Source organism: Myotis myotis, unplaced genomic scaffold (genome assembly GCF_014108235.1).
Source record: "Myotis myotis isolate mMyoMyo1 unplaced genomic scaffold, mMyoMyo1.p scaffold_m19_p_10, whole genome shotgun sequence".
NCBI lineage: Eukaryota > Metazoa > Chordata > Mammalia > Chiroptera > Vespertilionidae > Myotis > Myotis myotis.
In genome coordinates, this window is record NW_023416314.1 from 66,382,963 (window position 1) to 66,402,737 (window position 19,775).

At 48.2% G+C, this 19,775-nt stretch overlaps 3 protein-coding genes across 8 annotated transcripts; 1 reads left to right on the forward strand and 2 right to left on the reverse strand.

Moving 5' to 3' along the window:
• Positions 1-1,012: 1,012 nt before the first annotated feature.
• On the reverse strand, positions 1,013-6,589 carry NDUFS3 (NADH:ubiquinone oxidoreductase core subunit S3). Of its 3 annotated transcripts, XR_004970522.1 has the most exons (8): positions 6,430-6,589; positions 6,255-6,320; positions 5,066-5,163; positions 4,477-4,626; positions 3,228-3,353; positions 2,973-3,092; positions 1,512-1,709; positions 1,116-1,258 (listed from the first exon to the last, which is right to left on the reverse strand). XR_004970522.1 is itself a non-coding variant. In XM_036325916.1 (7 exons), the coding sequence occupies exons 1-7, from the start codon at positions 6,488-6,490 to the stop codon at positions 1,091-1,093; spliced, it is 789 nt and encodes a 262-aa protein (XP_036181809.1). In that variant the 5' UTR covers positions 6,491-6,589; the 3' UTR covers positions 1,013-1,090. The 3 variants fall into 3 exon arrangements, 2 of the variants coding, with proteins under 2 accessions (XP_036181809.1, XP_036181810.1); XM_036325916.1 differs by lacking the exon at positions 1,512-1,709 and having other exon boundaries at positions 1,013-1,258; XM_036325917.1 differs by lacking the exons at positions 1,512-1,709; positions 4,477-4,626 and having other exon boundaries at positions 1,013-1,258.
• A 10-nt stretch (positions 6,590-6,599) lies between these two features.
• Positions 6,600-11,415, forward strand: KBTBD4 (kelch repeat and BTB domain containing 4). 2 transcript variants are annotated; one of them, XM_036325912.1, is made up of 4 exons: positions 6,600-6,761; positions 7,573-8,190; positions 9,277-9,383; positions 9,825-11,415. In XM_036325912.1, the coding sequence occupies exons 2-4, from the start codon at positions 7,602-7,604 to the stop codon at positions 10,683-10,685; spliced, it is 1,557 nt and encodes a 518-aa protein (XP_036181805.1). In that variant the 5' UTR covers positions 6,600-6,761; positions 7,573-7,601; the 3' UTR covers positions 10,686-11,415. The 2 variants fall into 2 exon arrangements, with proteins under 2 accessions (XP_036181805.1, XP_036181804.1); XM_036325911.1 differs by having other exon boundaries at positions 6,602-6,761; positions 7,526-8,190.
• Positions 11,416-11,494: 79 nt separating this feature from the next.
• PTPMT1 (protein tyrosine phosphatase mitochondrial 1) lies at positions 11,495-17,907 on the reverse strand. 3 transcript variants are annotated; one of them, XM_036325914.1, is made up of 4 exons: positions 17,278-17,900; positions 17,118-17,198; positions 13,839-14,030; positions 11,768-12,102 (listed from the first exon to the last, which is right to left on the reverse strand). In XM_036325914.1, the coding sequence occupies exons 1-4, from the start codon at positions 17,806-17,808 to the stop codon at positions 11,947-11,949; spliced, it is 960 nt and encodes a 319-aa protein (XP_036181807.1). In that variant the 5' UTR covers positions 17,809-17,900; the 3' UTR covers positions 11,768-11,946. The 3 variants fall into 3 exon arrangements, with proteins under 3 accessions (XP_036181806.1, XP_036181807.1, XP_036181808.1); XM_036325913.1 differs by having other exon boundaries at positions 11,495-12,102; positions 13,839-14,050; positions 17,118-17,901; XM_036325915.1 differs by lacking the exon at positions 13,839-14,030 and having other exon boundaries at positions 17,118-17,907.
• Between the last annotated feature and the right edge of the window lie 1,868 nt (positions 17,908-19,775).

Here is a 19,775-nt window from a genome sequence, read left to right on the forward strand (position 1 = left end):
CTTACTATTTATCTGTCCTCATACCCAAAACATCCTGCAGCTGAGCCCAACTCCTAACGCCCAGTCCCCAGCCCAGCCTCCAGGGAGCCCCTCAGCAGCCAAGAGCATCAGCTGCAAAGCTCAGTCCTACAAATGCATCCCCGACTGACTGGACAGTGCCATGGGCAGGCAAAGCCAAGCACTTCCACCTTAGGCACTCAGCCAGACCGGCTGCACAGAGTCCAGACCAGCTCACGTGGGAGTCCTATCCACTGGAAGCTCTGCGGCTCCCGAATGGCATTTGCCTCAGCCCTGGGTCCTCCTTTGCTTGTTTACAACATTCTTGGCTCAGGCCAGAGTCTAGGACAGTGATGGCGAACCTATGACACGCGTGTCAGAGGTGACACGCGAACTCATTTTTTTGGTTGATTTTTCTTTGTTAAATGGCATTTAAATATATAAAATAAATATCAAAAATATAAGTCTTTGTTTTACTATGGTTGCAAATATCAAAAAATTTCTGTATGTGACACAGCACCAGAGTTAAGTTAGGGTTTTTCAAAATGCTGACACGCCGAGCTCAAAAGGTTCGCCATCACTGGTTTAGGAAGATTCCCTTAGATCAAGCGTGATGGGCTGTCAGGTTGCAGGGTTCAAGACTCAAAAAGGAGCTGCAGCTCATGGAACCCTGTGGATATTTGGATGGAATGAGGGTGGATAGTGGTTTCCTGGTTCCATCCAGGCCCCTGGACACATAAGTTACTGCCAGACATGGGCTTTCTCCAGCAGTTGTTGAGACCCTGCTAGAGGCCATGCCACACCCACCCTGAGGCCTATGTGCTATATGAACTTTGAATTTCAGCTGCAGAACACCCCTCAGAAATACATCCAGGCCTGCAGGTCACCACATCTGTAACTGCACTATTCAGTCCCGTTAAAACAGACTCCCAGTTTGGTAGTCAGCAGGGAAAACTCCTGTCTGCCATCTCCCCTCTCCTGAGTAAAAACTTCATGTTGATAAGCACACAGGAAATGGCAAGTCTAGGATTTTATTTACACAGACTCAATTATAGATAAGGCGCTTTCTAGGATCCAGATGCCTTCCCTGGAATTACTTGGCTTCGGGTTTCTTGTCCCCGGCTTCAAGCTTGAGACTCTCAGGGGGCTGGCGATAGGCAGGGAAAGCCTCCCATGGGCTATTCAGGTCAAACTTGCGGAACTCTTGGGCCAATTCCACCGGCTCAGCCACCACACGCTTCACTTCATCATCATAGCGTAACTGCAGAAGAAAAAGGCAGGTTTGTGCACGGAGCAAGGCCTTGTTACAGCAAGCAGCCCACTTCCCCATGCCAGCCCCTGTACTTCTCTATTCTTGATTCCTGTCCCAGCCTGTTTCAAGTCTCCATCCACACCTGTTACTTATTAACCATAGTCCAAAACGCCCTCTGTCTCATGCCCTGCCATCACCCAGTCAGGCTCACCTGCCCACCATCCCATTATGAGCTCTTTCCAGTTGAACTGAATTTGCTCACCCATCCACACACTTTATAAGAATTTGCCCAGGATCAGAGAGCAAGTCAGTGGCTGAAAAGAGTACACCTAACTGGCAGGCACTCAAGTTCAGGCCTTGGGGCCTTGGCATTATCGGTGTCAAGATGTGAGGCAATCAAAAAAATAAAAGATGTGAGGCAATCAATTTGACATGGCTTTTCTTGTTATTGGAGGATCAGCTGGATAAGATAAGAACAAACAAGTGCTAGGGTTAAGAGGCAGTCCAAATTAGGGGGACAGGAGGGGTGAAAGAAAGGGAGAAGAGAGGGAAGTAACCCTGACCAGAAGTAGCTTGAGAAGGAAAGGGATCCATGCAAAATACTAACAGGAGCATTTGAGCACTAAAGAGAAGGGCTGGATTGCCACTATCTTGGTATTTCTAAGTCACTTTGCTACAAAATCACTGGTGTTAATGTACACAATAGATCATCTCCCTGCTGACAAACAACCTGCAGCACATGGGTGGTAAAGCAAAGCACTGACTTCTTCATAAGGCCCTTATGGTCACACTAGAGGCCCGCTGCATGAAAATTCATACCCTGGAGGGGGGTTCCCTCAGCTTGGCCTGCCCCCCTCACAGTCCGAGAGCCCTCTGGTGGGAGGCGATCAGGGGAAGGCAACGCCCCATCACACCCCTGCTGCTGCCACTGCCGGCAGCACAAGCCTCAGCCGGCTCTGGTTACCTGAGCCTCGGGCGGCCCTGGGCACCTGGGTGGCTGAGGGGACTGGGGGACTCCGGAGGTAGGTGTGCAGAGTGGCCGGGCTCATCTGGGGGTGGGCCTGGCCTTGCTGGGAGCCTGCTGCCCCTGCGGGGCTGAGAGGACTGGGAACCACCATCTTGTGGTTGTGGGTGCTGCCATCTTTGAGGGCAGGGCAGTCAATTAGCATATTCCCTCCTTATTGGCTATGGGCGCCACCATCTTTGCAACGGTGTGAGGGCCAATTAGCATGTTCCCTCTTTATTAGATAGGATGTTACTGGTCCTGCCTCTGGCCATTCTCAAAGGCTGAATATTCAGTGTCTTCCCTGTCAGCTTCCTTCTCAGAGATCCAGGGTAGGGTAAAATGACATTCCACTTTCAGATCTTGGGGACAGACTCTGTGTTTTCAAGGCTGCCCTGATCATTCAAATGATCACTACAATAATGGCTAGCATCAACTGAGCATTTATAGTACACCAGGTATTACACATACATCATTTAGAACACTGCAAATCTTATTGGTTAAGTGCTATTATTGCTCCCAATTCATAGATGAGTAAAACTGTCATACAGAAATTTGTAACTTGCCCCAAATTATAAAAGTGGAGCTAGGATTTGAATCCAGAGCCAATGCTCTTAAACCACCACAATCCACAAACCATATTTCCTGCCATGCCCAGGATCCCCCAGGTTCCCTGCCAGTCCTTCCCTGAGGCTGCTATCACAGTTCCAAGGCTCCTACCTCAACGTAGCCAGACAGGGGGAAGTCTTTCCGGAAAGGATGTCCCTCAAAGCCATAGTCTGTCAGGATCCTTCTTAGGTCAGGGTGGTTAGCAAAGAAGACTCCAAACATGTCCCAGATCTAGAAAAAAGAGGCCCTCGGGCAACCAGTCCATCATGGCCAACATGGGGGTAAGGGGCTGTGCTGCCCACAGTAGTTCCAACCAATTCTGCAACTCTGGCTCAGAAGCACGGTCCACCATGCCCAGTAACTCACCTCCCTCTCATACCAGTTTGCTGCCTTATGCACAGAGACGGAGGACTCAATGGGTGTCAGCTCATCTGTATAGGTCTTCACACGGATGCGGGAGTTGAAGCGCAGAGACAGCAGGTTGTAAACAATCTAGGGAGAACAGAGGAAATGGAGGACCAAGATGGCCACAAGCTGAAGTCCCTGAGGGGGAATATCAATGACGACACAAGGTGAATTAGATAAATCTGCCTTCTGTCCTGAAGCTCAAAACCTCAAGATCCTGCTGTACTTACAACTGCTTCCAAAGGCCTAAGCCACACTAACATGTAGCTGCTCAGCAATCGGCATACTTGTCTTTGTTCATGCTATTCCCTTTGTCTAGGCCAGTGATGGCGAACCTTTGGAGCTCAGCGTGTCAGCATTTTGAAAAACCCTAACTTAACTCTGGTGCTGTGTCACATATAGAAACTTTTTGATATTTGCAACCATAGTAAAACAAAGACTTATATTTTTGATATTTATTTTATATATTTAAATGCCATTTAACAAAGAAAAATCAACCAAAAAAAATGAGTTCGCGTGTCACCTCTGACACGGGTGTCATAGGCTCGCCATCACTGGTCTAGGATTTCTCTAAACCACATCTCCCCCAATCCCAATCCTCACTGGACTAATTCCTAGTCTTCTGGTCATCCATTAAGACTCAGCACAAACATTCTCTCTCCCTTCAAAGAAGCCTCCAGACAGGGCTAAGTGGTCCTCCTTCATTATTATAGCACATCTTTAACATACCATGTGTCATATGTTATTACACTAAGCTGTTTATGTATCCTTCCTGACTAGAGTTTGAGGGACTCCTGGAAGGCAGTTATTGGGTGTTATTTCTCTATCCCAGGATCTGGCAAATAGTATATGATCAGTAAATGTCAATAGTTAAATATATTGAAAACTTGAGTGCTAGCAATCTACCTGTACTATCTCATTTAATCCTCACAACCACCTTGAGTTAGGGACAAGTTTATACTGCCCAAAAGAAAGCAAAAAGTCAAAAAAAGATTAAACAAAATATTCACACAGTGTATAGATGGCAGAGCCAGGATTTAAACTCGAGGCCTGCCTGATGCTGAGGCTCTACTTTAACTGTTTTGTTAAGCTGTTTGACCCAACTAAAACTAAGAAGGCTATGGTTCCTACTGGCAACTCTTAGTCTAAAAGTGTTCTGTTCCCTTTCCTTCCTTTACCCCCGGAAACCTTCTCAAACCTCCTGACTGACCTCAAAACGGTTCTGCCGGGTTGGGATGTCCACGGCTGTCAAGTCAGCCAAGGATTTGAATTGTGCATTGGTGTGATCCCTGAGGAAGGTCAGCACTGGAACGACTCCATCAGGATGGATACAGATCTCTAACTCATTGAAGCAGGACACCTGCAGACATGGAGCAGGAGGTAGAGACAGCAAAGAGCTACCAAGGGAGCAACTAACTTTAGCTGATTCTCTGATTTAAGGCAGAGAAAGAAACCTGAGTTGGGATGGAGGAATCTGTGGGGCTTTTTAAAAAATATGTTTTTCTTGATTCTAGAGGAGAGGGGAAGGGAGAGGATTTTAAAGAGAAACAATTGATGAGAGAGAAACATCAATCGTTTGCCTCCTGCACAGCCCTACTGGGGATCAATCCTGCAACCCAGGCATATGCCCTGACCAGGAATTAAAGCAGTGACCTCTTGGTTCATGGGTTGATGCTCAACCACTGAGCCACACTGGCTGGGCAGAATTTGTGGTTTTTGATCCCAGGCTGCCCACTCCCACATGACCTGAGAATATGGTTCTTTCTTGACCCCGGCCAAACAACAGTACTGAATATTACCTGAACTTGTTGGATATACTTGGGCAGGATTTCAGCCACATACTCTCCAAAAGCTGAGAGCTGTTTGTGGGCCACATCATTCCGTGGTCTGACAGTGGCTGAAAGGAGAAGGCATATTTAACAAACAAATGGCAAAGACGGCAACCAGCCCTGAATCCAATCCAATCCAGTCTGGGCTTATAAGAGGCTCCCTGTGGAACTTTGAAGGTGAGGATGGAGGGAATAGGAAGTGATGAAACCTTAGGGGAAATGCCACCTACACAGTCCGCAAAGACTCTCATATTGAAGCTGGCATGTTTGCCTCTTCTCAGAACTACTCCATGGTTCTTCCCTTCATAAAGCCTGCATTTCTGTTACAGCAACATATGTCTCCGCTCTCTTACCAGACTCCATAACGTGGGAGCCAGAACGCTTGCTCCTGTGCATCTCCTTAGCACCTGGCTCATAGCAGGCTCTCAAGGAAGAACTTCAGGGCTTACGAGCTCTCAGACTCTCCAGTTGAACCTTATTTTTTTGCGCATAGATGAAGCAACTGAGACCCAAAAAGGGGGAAATGCCAGGTCTCCTGAGTCACAGTTGGCTTATATTGTCTATAACGTATCTCTATACAGTCATTCATGCAACCTAATCACTGAACACCCAAACAGCATAAACTGCAGGGTAATGGCTATTTGTTCTCTGCCTCTGGCAGCAAGCAGGCCTGCTCTGTCACTCAATAGTGTAACCCTGAGCAAGTTATTTCTCTGAACTGTCTCCAGCCTGATTCATAGTTTGAAAATACTATCTACCTCATGAGATTGTTGTGAGGACTTTAAGACCATTCATAAAAACACCTCCCAGGTGCCTGGCACACAATAAGCACTCAATGTGAGCTACTATGACAACAGGCTCTATATTGGGCTCTAAGGCCCAAATATGTTTCCCGCTCTCAAACAGCTGACAGTTTAATCAGAAAAAGAGAATCACGGAAGTGGACGAGGAGGCAATCATGGACATAACAGAAGGACCTAAGGGAACAGGGAGGGCCCGATTCGGCCTGCAGAGTGAGGATCGTAGCAGTCAGCTCTCCAAGGACAAGTAGACTTGCCAGGCCGCAGGGAAGGGCATCCCAGAGCAAGGACAAACATGACGAAGGGAATGAGGAGCCCCCGCCCGTAGTCCCGAGAAGGGCCGGGCCGCACATACTCACGGCGCTTGTCGGCCGCAGCGCTTTCCCTCCTCACCGGCAGCAACAGCGCCGAGGGTCGTCCAACCCCTGCACCGGGAGATAAAAGGCACAGGAGCGCAGGGTGAGGCCTGGGGGGCTCCCTGCGCTGGTCGCCCGCCCTCCTGCCGCGAGCCTCATCCGGTCATCCCCTGCTCACCCCTGGGCAGCGCCACGGCCCCCACGAGCCCCCGACACCAGGCCCTAGCGGCGGCCGCCATAATCCCCAGATGCAGACCAAGCAGCAAAGGCAAGACCTACAGGACACGGAGCCACAAGGGCACGGACCGGAAGCGGAAGTGTGCCTTATATTTTCTTCCGGGCGGACGCCGGGCCAAAAGCAGAGGTTCCGGGTTCCGGCCTTCCGAATGATAGGAAGGGAAGCAGGTGAGAAAACAAGGCAAGCTGGTGGGAAAACCGTGAGGTGAACGTGGCCCTAGCTTGGTGTGGCAGAATCTGGAAAGAAGGCGAGGACCCTAAAGAATCGGAACGGTGAGAGGAGGGGGAGGGGCGGGGTTCTGGGTTCCACATTCCACACCCCTTCCCCGCTTCCTTAGCTAAGCTTTTGACGGGGCTGGCGGGCCTGGGGGGCGGCGGGGCGGAGGACGGTTTCCCCGGCGACCGTTTCCCGTGCCCAGGCCGACTCCAGGTGGAGCGGCGACACTGCACGTGGCAATGGGCCTCCTTGTGCCCTGGGCTTGGGACGACTGGCTCTGTCTCGAGTTCTGGGACGGAGCCTTGGGGAGTGATTAGGGTGAACTGAGAAATGCGGGGGAGAAACTCAGAAAAGAGCAGATGTGGGGCTGACAGATGTCCCTGCCAAGCCTCATAGTAGAAGGTCTGGACTTCATGCGAGCGCCGGGGGAGGGAGAGCGTCTACCTGGACACAAGGATTTGGGGTGTGTTTTTTGCCTGGTTCTACTCTCCAGAACCTCGCTAGTTTTATACCCAGTAGTTATTTGGTTTGAAGGCCCTTTGCCAGGTTTTTAAGATAATTAATTGGCTTACTCCAACCACTTGTTTTCATGCCTTGACCAAAAATTCCAGGTCTTTTGTTACATCACGGAAAGGAAACACCCATAGTAAGAAATTGTATTGATTTTAGTAGGTTTGGGGTGCCATTGCAGAGTGAACCCAGCTGTAGTTGAAGGAGATCATCAGAGATGTTATTGGCCGGGCCAGGATTAAGGACAATCTGGGCCCACTTTGTTAACACTTTTTCCTTCTCCCTCTGAATTGCACCATTTGATTCATAGACTGTGGGCGTGGATTCCTTGTCATTGAGGGTGGTGTCACTTTGCAGACAACTGGCAGAGAGAGAAGTTGGCTACCATGGAATCACCCGAGGAGCCTGGAGCATTCATGGATGAAAACTACTTTGTGAACTACACTTTCAAAGATCGGTCACACTCAGGCCGTGTGGCTCAGGGCATCATGAAACTGTGTCTGGAGGAAGAGCTGTTTGCTGACGTCACCATTTCAGTGGAAGGCCGGGAGTTTCAGCTCCACCGGCTGGTCCTCTCAGCTCAAAGCTGCTTCTTCCGGTCCATGTTCACTTCCAACCTGAAGGAGGCCCACAACCGGGTGATTGTGCTGCAGGATGTCAGTGAGTCTGTTTTCCAGCTCCTGGTAGATTATATCTACCATGGGACTGTGAAACTTAGAGCTGATGAGCTGCAGGAAATTTATGAGGTGTCAGATATGTATCAGCTGACATCTCTCTTTGAGGAATGTTCTCGGTTTTTGGCCCGCACAGTGCAGGTGGGGAACTGCCTTCAGGTGATGTGGCTGGCAGATCGGCACAGTGATCCTGAGCTCTACACTGCTGCCAAGCACTGTGCGAAGGCCCACCTAGCCCAGCTGCAGGACACAGAGGAGTTTCTCCACTTGCCCCACCACCTACTCACCGATATCATCTCCGGTAAGTTGAGGGAGGGGGCATATCATACCCAGTGCATGTTCTAGTTCAAGAGAAAGAAACCCTCAGGCTTCCTGGTGTTAGTTTACGGTATTGGTGGGAATTTAGGTATCTTCTGAAAGGAATTGAGATTTAGTGTAGCTGCTGTCAGAGAGAGTTCCTTTTGAGGAAGACTCCAGGAAAAGAAAAGCAGAAGGTAGTGAAGTATTTGTATGTATACTCTAATCTCCCCTGTGCATAGGTGTTCTTTTTTCTATTTCTGTTTTTTGTTTATTTTAAATATATTTTTGTTGATTTCAGAGAGGAAGGGAGAGGGAGAGATATAGAAACATCAATGATAAGAATCATTGATTGGCTGCCTCCTGCAGCCCCCTACAACCCGGGCATGTGCTCTTGATTGGAATCGAACCTGGGACCCTCCAGTCCACAGGCCAACGCTGTATCCACTGATCCAAACCAGCTAGGGCCATAGGTGTTCTTATCTATCCTGCACTCTGCATGTACCTGTTACCTAAGTAAATTTATGATGAATGATGGATAAGTCGAGATACCTAAAAAAAAACTTTAAAAAAATATACCTTTATTGATTTTAGAGAGGAAGGGAGAGGGAGAGATAGGAACATCAATGAGAGAGAATCATTGATTGGCTGCCTCCTGCACGCACCTCCCCCTCCCCCCCCACCCCAGGGATCAAGCCCACAACCTGGGCATGTGCTCTGACTGGAAATCAAACCATGACATCCTGGTTCATAGGTTGACGTGCAACCACTGAGCCATGCCGGCTGGGCCCTAAAAAATATTTTAAGTGATTGGCCAAGTTTAGGTTACAATCCTGATACTGCAAGTGAGATATACACATAACTTAGGTGTGAGCTCTGCAGCCCAGTAGATTGCTTCTGTGGCAAATGGGAGTATATCATACCACCCATTTTGATTAAAAGGCAATTTGAGATTTTCTCATACGTGTACACATACACACATGGTGGTAGTCTAACAAAGTGATTCATATATTTAAAGTCCCTGGCTCTAGATCTCCCTTTTGGATTGTCAGAGTGCCATTGACCATGCCTTTCCTTTGGGTCTCAACAGATGGAGTTCCATGTTCCCAGAACCCAACAGAGGCAATAGAAGCCTGGATCAATTTTAATAAAGAGGAAAGAGAATCTTTTGCAGAGTCACTCAAGAGTAGCTTGAAGGTAAGGCAGATTTCTTTGGATTGGGACACTATACTAGCCATGTATTACACCCGTCAATTGGGCTGGCCATTTTAATGGTGACTGTCTCTGGCTTGAAGTTGATAGGAGCTGGGGGAGAAGGATATGTGTGCCTCTGAGCTCCAAAGCTCCTCGATGGAACTACTTTCATCACTGCATTAACAATCCTAAGCACCCTTTGTCTGAATCACCAGCTCGTGATAGTTTTAAGAAGCTGAGAGGATGAGTGCAACAGATTCTCCGCCCCGGCATAAAATGCCTGAAAAGTGATTGGAGGAGAGTCAGGGTGACACCCAGAAACCAGAGGGGAGTAGGCTAGAGCAAAATACAAGTGTGTGGCCTAAGACCTTAAAGCATTGAGTCTAAGCTGAACCTTAGCCTAGAATCGGTAGATACCACTTATAATTTTAATTTTTCCAATAGGAAATTGGGGAGAATGTGCACATTTATCTCATCGGGAAAGAGTCATCTCGTACCCACTCATTGGCTGTGTCCTTGCATTGTGCTGAAGATGACTCCATCAGTGTACGTGGCCAAAACAGTTTGTGCCACCAGATCACTGCAGCCTGCAAGCATGGTGGAGACTTGTACGTGGTAGGAGGGTCCATCCCACGGCGCATGTGGAAGTGTAACAACGCCACTGTGGACTGGGAGTGGTGTGCACCCTTACCCCGGGACCGGCTCCAGCACACCATGGTGTCTGTGCCCGCGAGAGATGCTATATATTCACTGGGTGGCAAGACACTGCAGGATACCCTCTCCAATGCAGTTATCTATTACCAGGTAGATTATAACATCTGGATAGAGACAACACAGCTAGAGGTGGCTGTGTCAGGGGCCGCTGGAGCCAATCTCAACGGGATCATCTACTTACTGGGGGGGGAGGAGAATGACCTGGACTTCTTTACCAAACCTTCCCGACTCATCCAGTGCTTTGACACAGAGACAGACAAGTGCTACATGAAGCCCTATGTGCTGCCCTTTGCCGGCCGCATGCATGCCGCTGTGCATAAGGATCTGGTGTTCATCGTGGCTGAAGGGGACTCCCTGGTATGCTACAATCCCCTGCTAGACAGCTTTACCCGGCTTTGCCTTCCTGAGGCCTGGAGCTCGACCCCACCCCTCTGGAAGATCGCCAGCTGTAATGGGAGCATTTATGTTTTTCGGGATCGATATAAAAAGGGGGATGCCAACACCTACAAGCTGGACCCTGCCACTTCCACCATCACAGTCACCAGAGGCATTAAGGTGCTGCTTACTAATCTGCAGTTTGTGTTGGCATAGGCAGCGGGGGAAGAGGGGCTGACTTTTGTCCTCCCCTCTGCCAGTACCTGCCCACACAAACTGGAAGTCTCCAAAATCCCAACCCAGAGCACTATGTTATTTTGTGGCACATGTTCAACAGGCAGCACTCAGCCCTTCCCTGAATCCACGGGGGTAGCCACTGTGGGGCTTTCTAGATGCCACTGCTCAGCTGGCGGCCTGAGTGCAGGCCAGCCTGTTCTCTGCCATTCCTGGTAACCCTGTGCCCACCGCAGACTGCTCAGAGCAAGCGCTCCTCGGATCTGAGGTACCGCCTCCCCTCCTTACCTGATCAGTGTTAAATATAAGCAGCCCTGACCCCAGGACAAAAGGAAAAATGCCCAATCTTTCTTCTATAGTCTGCAAAGTTATTTGGTAATTTTTTCACAAAGAATTAAGTGTTTAAGAGTTTTTCCTTCAGGCTTTGGTGGGAGAATGGACAAAACTGAAGGTGTCCTTCACCAGCAAGAGTCAACTCTAAAATTCTGGACATTGTGTCTATTGCTTTCTCATCTGTCTGTCAGGAAATGTATATTTCGGTTTGATTTTTGGCTTACTCTAAGGGATAAGCCAGAAAACAGTAGAAAGGATTATTTTTATTAATAGCAGAAACATTTTTCAAACTCAAATATATAAGGTCTCTACTCTTTTAAAAGCTCTAAGTCCAGTCTAGAGCTAGAAACTGTTCATACAAATAAAGTTTCTAGAGGGATACGTGTGTCTGTTTTGAATTCTGAAGGAGTGATTTCCTGAGGGAAACTAGTTACATGCACACACATTTCTAAGTCAGCCACAATCCTGATTGGATACCATATTTCCTTTTTTATACACAGGACTGCTGCTCCAAAAGTGAGGGGCCAGTGAATTGAGATTCTGACAGTGGAAAAGAGCCAGAGCTGATATTTCTTCTTTTTCCTAGTGTTAAATGTCTTTGAGTTATGGTGCTAAATATCACCAGGTGCAGTAGTAGGTGCACGATAGATTTCTTTGACCTTATTCAAAAAATAAGACATCCTCATCCCTATCCCACATCCCCATCCCCTGCAAATAAAAGCCAGGCTAAATCCTTCTAGCCATACAGCAGTGTTATTTCAGGAAACCGAAACCATGACAAAGGGAGAAAAATGACCCATTACTTAGCACACTTCCGTTATGTTGCCTGGGCTTAAGCCCCATTGGTCCTTTAAGTGTTTGCATTCTATTGCCAGCTGGGTTGTCTTGAGTTCTTTCTAATCCACATGCTTCATGTCTGTGGCGGGTGATACAGCTCCTTCTTTGCTGCCTCTGCAGTCATCTTGTGGAACTCCTTGAGAATCTCAAACTGGCCAGGTCTGATAAAGATGTGTGACCGGATCCTGGTGATGGCGCGTACAGCCTCCTCTGGGCTCCAGTTGTACACCTGAAGTACGGGGTTGGGAAATGAAAGAAGCCGGTGTAAGGTGTCTTGACCTAATGACAGGTGCTAATGGGCTCCCAGAATTTCATTTTTGTAAAAACTCCATTTTGGGGGGGAGGGGTTAAAAACCATGTTCCATGTATTATGAGAGCAGTTTAGCACTCTCAGTTAACCAGCCTCAAATTACAGGCCAGGGGACAAGTCAGTCTACTTAATTCTTGCTCTGCCAAACTCTGGCAAAAGAAGGTTGAACGTGTGGAGCTCAGATCCTAAATCCAAGCCTGCCAAGGCCTACTAGGTGTCCTCCCTGAGCTGGACCAGTGGGTACACGTTTCCTGGAAAGAGCAGATGTTTTTTTTTTGTGTGTGTGTGTGTGTGTGTGTGTGTGTGTGTTTTAAAATATATTTTATTGATTTTTTACAGAGAGGAAGGGAGAGAGATAGAGTTAGAAACATCGATCAGCCGCCTTCTGCACATCTCCTACTGGGGATGTGCCCGCAACCCAGGTACATGCCCTTGACCAGAATCGAACCTGGGACCTTTCAGTCCACAGGCCGACGCTCTATCCACTGAGCCAAACCGGTTTCGGCGTGTTTTGTTTTTTTTTTAAAAAAATATATTTTATTGATTTTTTACAGAGAGGAAGGGAAAGAGATAGAGTTAGAAACATCGATGAGAGAGAAACATCGATCAGCTGCCTCCTGCACATCCCCCACTGGGGATGTGCCTGCAACCCAGGTACATGCCCTTGACCGGAATCGAACCTGGGACCTTTCAGTCCCCAGGCCGACGCTCTATCCACTGAGCCAAACCGGTTTTGGCAAGAGCAGATGTTTTTAAGTAACTTGTCACCATAACTAGAAAAACAGCACTTTGAATTTTACTGGTAGGGTTATCTTTGTGTCCTAAACTTACTGGTTTAGAACGCAACAGAACCAAGAAAATATAGATTCTAGCCTGCCAGTGCAATTTTCACTTGGCCCAAAATATCCTCCTGAGACCCTGTTTTCAGCAAACAGTCCTAATGACCAAAGCTTTAGTATTGTTAAATCATGTACTCACCAATCCACAGTAACACAAACAAGGACAGGTGGTTATCTTTACATTTCCTTTTTCCTTAAACTATCCCCATGACTTAGTAAATGCTCTGCAGGGGCCAGACAGCTAACAAAAAAGAGCTAAGCAGGGGGCATACAATGGAATGATGAGTATTTGCTTCTAAATATTTTTACTAGTAAGTGTCCCACCTGCTGATCATACAAATTGATAGGAATTCCATTGGATCCTGTTTCTAGAAACTAATGTCCAAAACTACTCTGAAACACTTGAAGAAATCCGAGTACTATAGAGCCGTAAGTGATCAGCACTATTTACAGTACTAGACATGCTATTTTTAACAAGTGATTCTCACCCTCAGCTGGTGTTAATATCCTTTGCAACTCCATTTATTGAGTGTCTGCTGTAAGTCAGTGCTTGACATACTTTCTCATTCAAACTCCCTAACATATTTAGTTTAAGGAAACAGCATCGGAGAGAGAAGCCACTTTTGCATAAGGTCACATAGCTGGCAGCTGGCACAGCCACAGGTCAGCCTATTGACAAAGCTCAGGTACTTTCCACCTCCCAACAGTCTGAAACGGGGGACACGGCTCCTTCCAGCAAGGCCCCCCTGTGGACGATGCCACTGAAATTCTGGAAATCTGCTGTAAATGGGACCCACCCAGAAAGACCTCTCCTACCTGAATCAGGTACGCGGCCACCATAGTGGCACTTCGGGAGCGCCCAGCCTTACAATGCACGTAGACACTCTGGCCCAGGGACTGGTACTTGAGAGCAAACTGAACTCCTTTCTGGAGGTTAGTCAAGGTTGGGATTCCAATCATGTCTATTGTGCTGAGTCGAAGCTGCTCAACTCCTACTTTCCTCCACTCCTGGGACCAGGTCCGCCAGCATAAAAGGATGAAAAAAGCCAGATGTTAGTCATATGAAGATGGGCTCCCAAGAGGTAGCAAAGCAACAAGGAAGCTTCAGGGTTTACTATACTGTCAATACACTGTTTACTGTTTTCTAACAAGAAACTCTTACAGAAATATTTTGTGTATTGCTTTTATCCAGAAAAAAAATTTTTTTAATATGTTTTTATTGATATTTTTAGCAAGGGCAAGAGAGAAACATCAATGTGAGAGAAACATCAACAGTCTCCCAAACACATGACTACACCCCTACCAGGGATGGAGCCTCAAGTCTGGGTATATGTTCTGACCAGGAATCAAACTGGGGACCTTTAGGTGCATAGGATGGCGCTCAACCAACTGAACCACACCAGCCAGGGCCAGAAGAATTTTTACACTGACTGACCTACATGGTTGGTCTTTACCAAACAATAACTATGCTGCTGAGTTAGAATTATGTCCAAGATTTAAAGTGTTCTTAAAGTGCCCTTTGGGTATTTGAATTTTTAACTGCAAAACATCTTACCTAATAACAGACAAACATGTAAATTGATCATCCCTCCACTATGCTCACCAGCCAATCAGGAGAGTATGCAAATTAAACAAAAAATATGGTGGTTAATTTGCATACATAGGCATGAAGTGGCAGAGCGAAGACTGAAGGCGGCTCCGGCCGGAGCAGTGAAGACTGAAGGCAGCTCCAGCCGGAGCAAAGGCCTGGGTCCTGGGTGCTGGAAAAAAACCAGTGATGGCAGCCAGGGAAAGGGAAGACCTATAGCACGAATCTCTTTGTGCAACAGGCCTCTAGTTAACTATATAAAATTCATCTACAAAAGTTGTGAAACTGTCTCTGCATAATCTTGGTCACTATGCAATGACATAGCTGCTGGGTTGGGCTACGGTATTTTGAGAGCTTTCTATTACCACTTTTTTCTTTAGAGGGTATGTGGTAGAAAGTAGAGTTAGTTCCCAGCCAGTGTGGCTCAGTGGTTGAACATCGACCCATGAACCAGGAGGTCATGATTTGATTCCAAGTCAGGGCAGGTGCCCAGGCTGGGGGCTTGATCCTCAGTGGAAGGCATGCAGGAGGCACCCAATCAATGATTCTCTCTCATTTTTGATGTTTCTATCTCTCTCCCTCTCCCTTCCTCTCTGAAATCAATAAAAATATACACTAAAAAACAAAATAGAGTTACTTTAAAATTAAAACAATGCACATACCTTTGCTACTGCAATGTTTACCCTTAGCAAAGAAGAAAAGACTCAGAAATAGAAAAAAGGCCTCTGGCAAACTGAGCAACTTTTTTTTTTCTTTAAGCCTTCAGGCCTTCAGATACTCTTTTAATCTCTTAGAACCAGAGACTTTAGAACTCTGAATGAAGGTCAATACAGCTCATGAAATTAGCAAATGGCTTTGCAATGTGTAGCTTATGCTACAACTAGAGGCCCAGTGCACGACATTCGTGCACTGGGGGTGGGGGAGGGGGAGGGGGTCTCCTCAGCCAGTCCTGTGCCCTCTCACAGTCTGCAACCCAGGACCCCTTGGGGGATATCGGACTGCCTAGGCAGGAGAGCCTGGCTTCTGGCTGAGCGGTGCTCCCCCTGTGGGAGCGCACTGACCACCAGGGAGCAGCTCCTGCATTGAGTGTCTGCTCCCTGGTGGTCAGTGTGACTCATAGTGACCAGTCCTTCTGCCGTTCGGTTGATTTGCATACTAGGGTTTTATGATATAGGATTACACCAGAAACTCCTACAGTGGTTGGTAAATATTCAGATCCTGGAACCCAAGCTGAAGTTCCTGAGTTAGACTCTGGGCCTTGTACCTAGGAATATGGTATTTTAAGGAGCCTGGTAGATCATATTACAATGTGAGGCCCACTGCCGTGGAGATTTCTTTTTTCTAGGCTAGTGGGATAATATAGCTACTTAGTACGAATGTCAGTACCTCACGGCCAGCAACCACGCCCTTTCTATGTTCCTCTTGCTCCACAGGGCTGACCACACTCAGGAACTTTTACCATTCTGGCTAATAGCTTCTGCAGCTTTATGGCAAATGGAAGGAACTGTTACCCATTCCTTAAAAATGCATGCCATCACTAATCAATATATTTTAAATGTGAGTCTTTCAGGTTTCAAAAAACCTACGGGTTGAAATTACAGCATCTTCATCAGGCCATGCTAGTAAACAAGGAAGATAGCTGTATGTGCTAATAGAGGTCAAACACAACAGAGGGCAATGCCTGATCACCTCTGTGCAGAGTCCCACAGACAGGCATTCACACTTAATGAAGATTATGTTTTAGGCCGGAACTTCCTTATGACAGCACTTTGTAACTCCACCACCTCTGTAACATCTCAATAAAAATACCCTCAAGTCAGGGCCAAATTAACCCGATGCAGTTTTTCAATGGGTTTCATGATAAATTTACTCTGGGAGTGGGGGTGGCTTTTCTTCTCCAAGTTTATGGGGCCTTAGTCTTGGATGCCTAGGGCAGCGCCTCCCCCATACGTAGTGCTCAGTAAGTGTGGCATGAATGAGATCAGCAAGCCAAAGAAAAGTTGCCTTTCAAATTTGGTTACTGATTTTTAAAAAAATATATATTTTATTGATTTTTTACAGAGAGGAAGGGAGAGGGATAGAGAGTTAGAAACATCGATCAGCTGCCTCCTGCACACTCCCCACTGGGGATGTGCCCGCAACCAAGGCACATGCCCGTGACCGGAATCGAACCCGGGACCCTTCAGTCCGCAGGCCGCTGCTCTATCCGCTGAGCCAAACCGGTCAGGGCTGCTTACTGATTCTTAATCACCGAAATTAAAAATACTACAAAGGGGTAGTAACAAGACTCTGTCAACTCTACTTTCAAACGCCTTTCACCAACAGTTTTTGTTTCACAGAGAGTTTCTACCTCCGATCGCAGCCATTTAAGCTTAGAGTACCGGGCCCTCCTCTGAAGCGGCCAACAGGCCGGGACACCTGCCTCCCGCCCCGGCCCGGCCTGGCCCCGGCCCCCTGCAGCGCCCCGGGTGCCCCTCCCCGGCCCGCCCGCCCGGCCCGGCCCTCACCTTGGCGGAGTTGCACAGGAATCGGGTCTCGTACTCCTCGCTCATGGTGATCACCCCGCGCACGTTCTCGTCCTCCACCAGCTGCCGAGGTAAAGAGGGGGCTCAAACAGGCGCCCGGCCCCCCCGGCGGCACCGACGGGGCCCGGCCCCAGCCGCTCACCCGGTGCGTCAGGCTCCGCAGCGGCAGCGCGCCCAGCAGCACCGTGCGGTCGATGCGGTTGTACCAGTCGCGGCGCGCCCGGCCCGGCACGGTCCCGCGCACCACCGTGTACAGCAGCGTCGGGTAGAAGAGCACCCGGGCCAGGCCGGCCTCCAGCAACGAGCCGGCCGCCATCCCGCCCCACGCGCCCTGGCGCAGCAGCGGCCCATCCGCCTCCGGGCTCGCGGGCGGCGGCCGCGAGGAGGGCCAGGAGGGGGACGAGGACGGGGGCGGCGAGTCGGCCGGGGCCTCCCGCGAAGGCGACGCGGCGGGCGCGGGCCCCTCGGGCGCGGAGCCCTCCGGCCGGGCCCCCGAGGTCTCCGAGATGGACACGGGGGATCCCCAGCCCCGCGGCCTGGAGCTGGAGGAGGGGCCGCCGGCCTCGGGGGAGGGCCCGTGGCTCCCGGGGCGGGACAGCAGGGTCCCGGCCGAGGGAGGGCGCGCCCGGGGCCAGAGGCCCGGGACCGTGCGGCGAGTCAAACTGCGGCCCATGCGGGCGGCCGGCGACCCTCCTCCCGCGGGAGGGGGCGGTGGCCGGGTGCGCGGGCCTGACCCCGGCGTGCGGAACGGTGACCCCGGCCGGGAGGCGGGGCCTGGCCAATGGCCTGCGGCCTGTGACACCCGGACGGCGGGAGGGCGGGGCCTCTGCCCCGGGGGAGGGCGTGACGGCTCCCAGGACCCCGGGCTGATGAGGCCTTTCCCACCCCCCACCCCCACCCATCTGCCTGAAGTCATGGCTCCCTCCTCCTGACCCACATGCACATTCTGGAAAAAATGTCAGATCGCTAATGTATTGTGAAAATGCATTAATAGGCCATTAGGAAAAATATGATTCGCTTAAGCATCATACCCACAACCTACAAAGATGTAAGGGTGGTAAGTAGTTGTCTGGGATGTGCATCTGGTGCCTTCAAACCAGGTTTCTGGGGACTCTTCCCCGCCCACGTGGGAGTCTCTGCCTGCTCTTCATTAAATCTCCACCTTTGCTATGCCATCAAAATAATAAACAAATAAAACAGGCTTATTTTCTTCTTGTAAAAATAATACCATAACAACTGGAAAATACAGGAAAGTATAATTTACTTTAATCATCTGTAATCCTACCACCACAAACACAGTACATTAATTTTTTTCTTCAATTTTCTTTTTTATTTGTACCATTTTAAAATTTTACAATAACTTTATTGAGATATAATTCACATGCCATACAATTCACCCATTTTTTATTTTTTTAAAAAATATTTTTCCTACCTTGGACAAACCTCTCCAAGAACACCTCCCTAATAATTCCCCTGGTAGAATTATATATAGATCTAATTTAGATGAGTATTTTAGATGAATTTTGTCTAAATATAGGAATGGATGAAATTAACTGCCCAAAAGTGTCCCTTCAGATCCTTCCTTGTCTAATAGTAGACATTTTCTGTTCCTAATTAGTGTTACTGATTTATTACCTGTTATTTTGTTCCTGGTATGTAAATGTTATACTAGATGCAGAAAAACAAAACTTGACAAACAGCAAAAAAGACTGGGATCATGCTGGCTCAAAAATTAGAAATGATCCAGAATACTTTTTATTTTTTTTTTATTTTTATTTTTTTAAATATATTTTATTGATTTTTTACAGAGAGGAAGGGAGAGAGATAGAGAGAGTTAGAAACATCAATGAGTGAGAAACATCGATCAACTGCCTCCTGCACATCTCCCACTGGGGATGTGCCCGCAACCCAGGAACATGCTCTTGACCGGAATCGAACCTGGGACCTTTCAAAAGCCCACAGGCCGCCGCTCTATCCACTGAGCCAAACCGGTTTCAGCCCAGAATACTTTTTAGCAAAGACATATAGGATCTGACTGCCTCCCATTTACCTGCCCTTTTAAAAAGTAATATTAATCTGACCTTAATGCCACCTAAGGTTATGGTCTTGCCCCATCCCCAGTCCTCTACCATGCTCAGCAAGACAAATGCTGACAGTGAGACATCCTAAGAATGAGCCTTCTTAGCATCATGGAACTCCATTATCCAACCAAAAGGTTGGTCATCAATGTATCCTTTAGATTGATTTGCAACCAAAAGGGGGATGTGTAGACGAAAGGGGCCACATGCTGACCTGACAAGCTCAGGGAAGGCCTGCATGGCAGTCTTGCAAACTCAGAGACCTACAGTAACCACAAGGATGGTCTGAAATTGAACTTTAACTAAAGCACTTATGGTGGGTAGCTAACTTCCTAGGCCGTATCTTCGCTGACAAGGTCAGCCTTTACTTTAACTGAGCCTATCTGTCTTTTTGCATCTATAATAACATTTCCTTGAAATGTCTGAGTAACTTGTAACTTCCCTTTTCAGGACCCCCTGAGGCACAACCAAATGGGCTGGGCACCAGGACAGATATCACAAATTCCTTCATTGTTATCATGTTAATTGTTCCTGCACCCACCTAAGTACTGTCTATCATTTC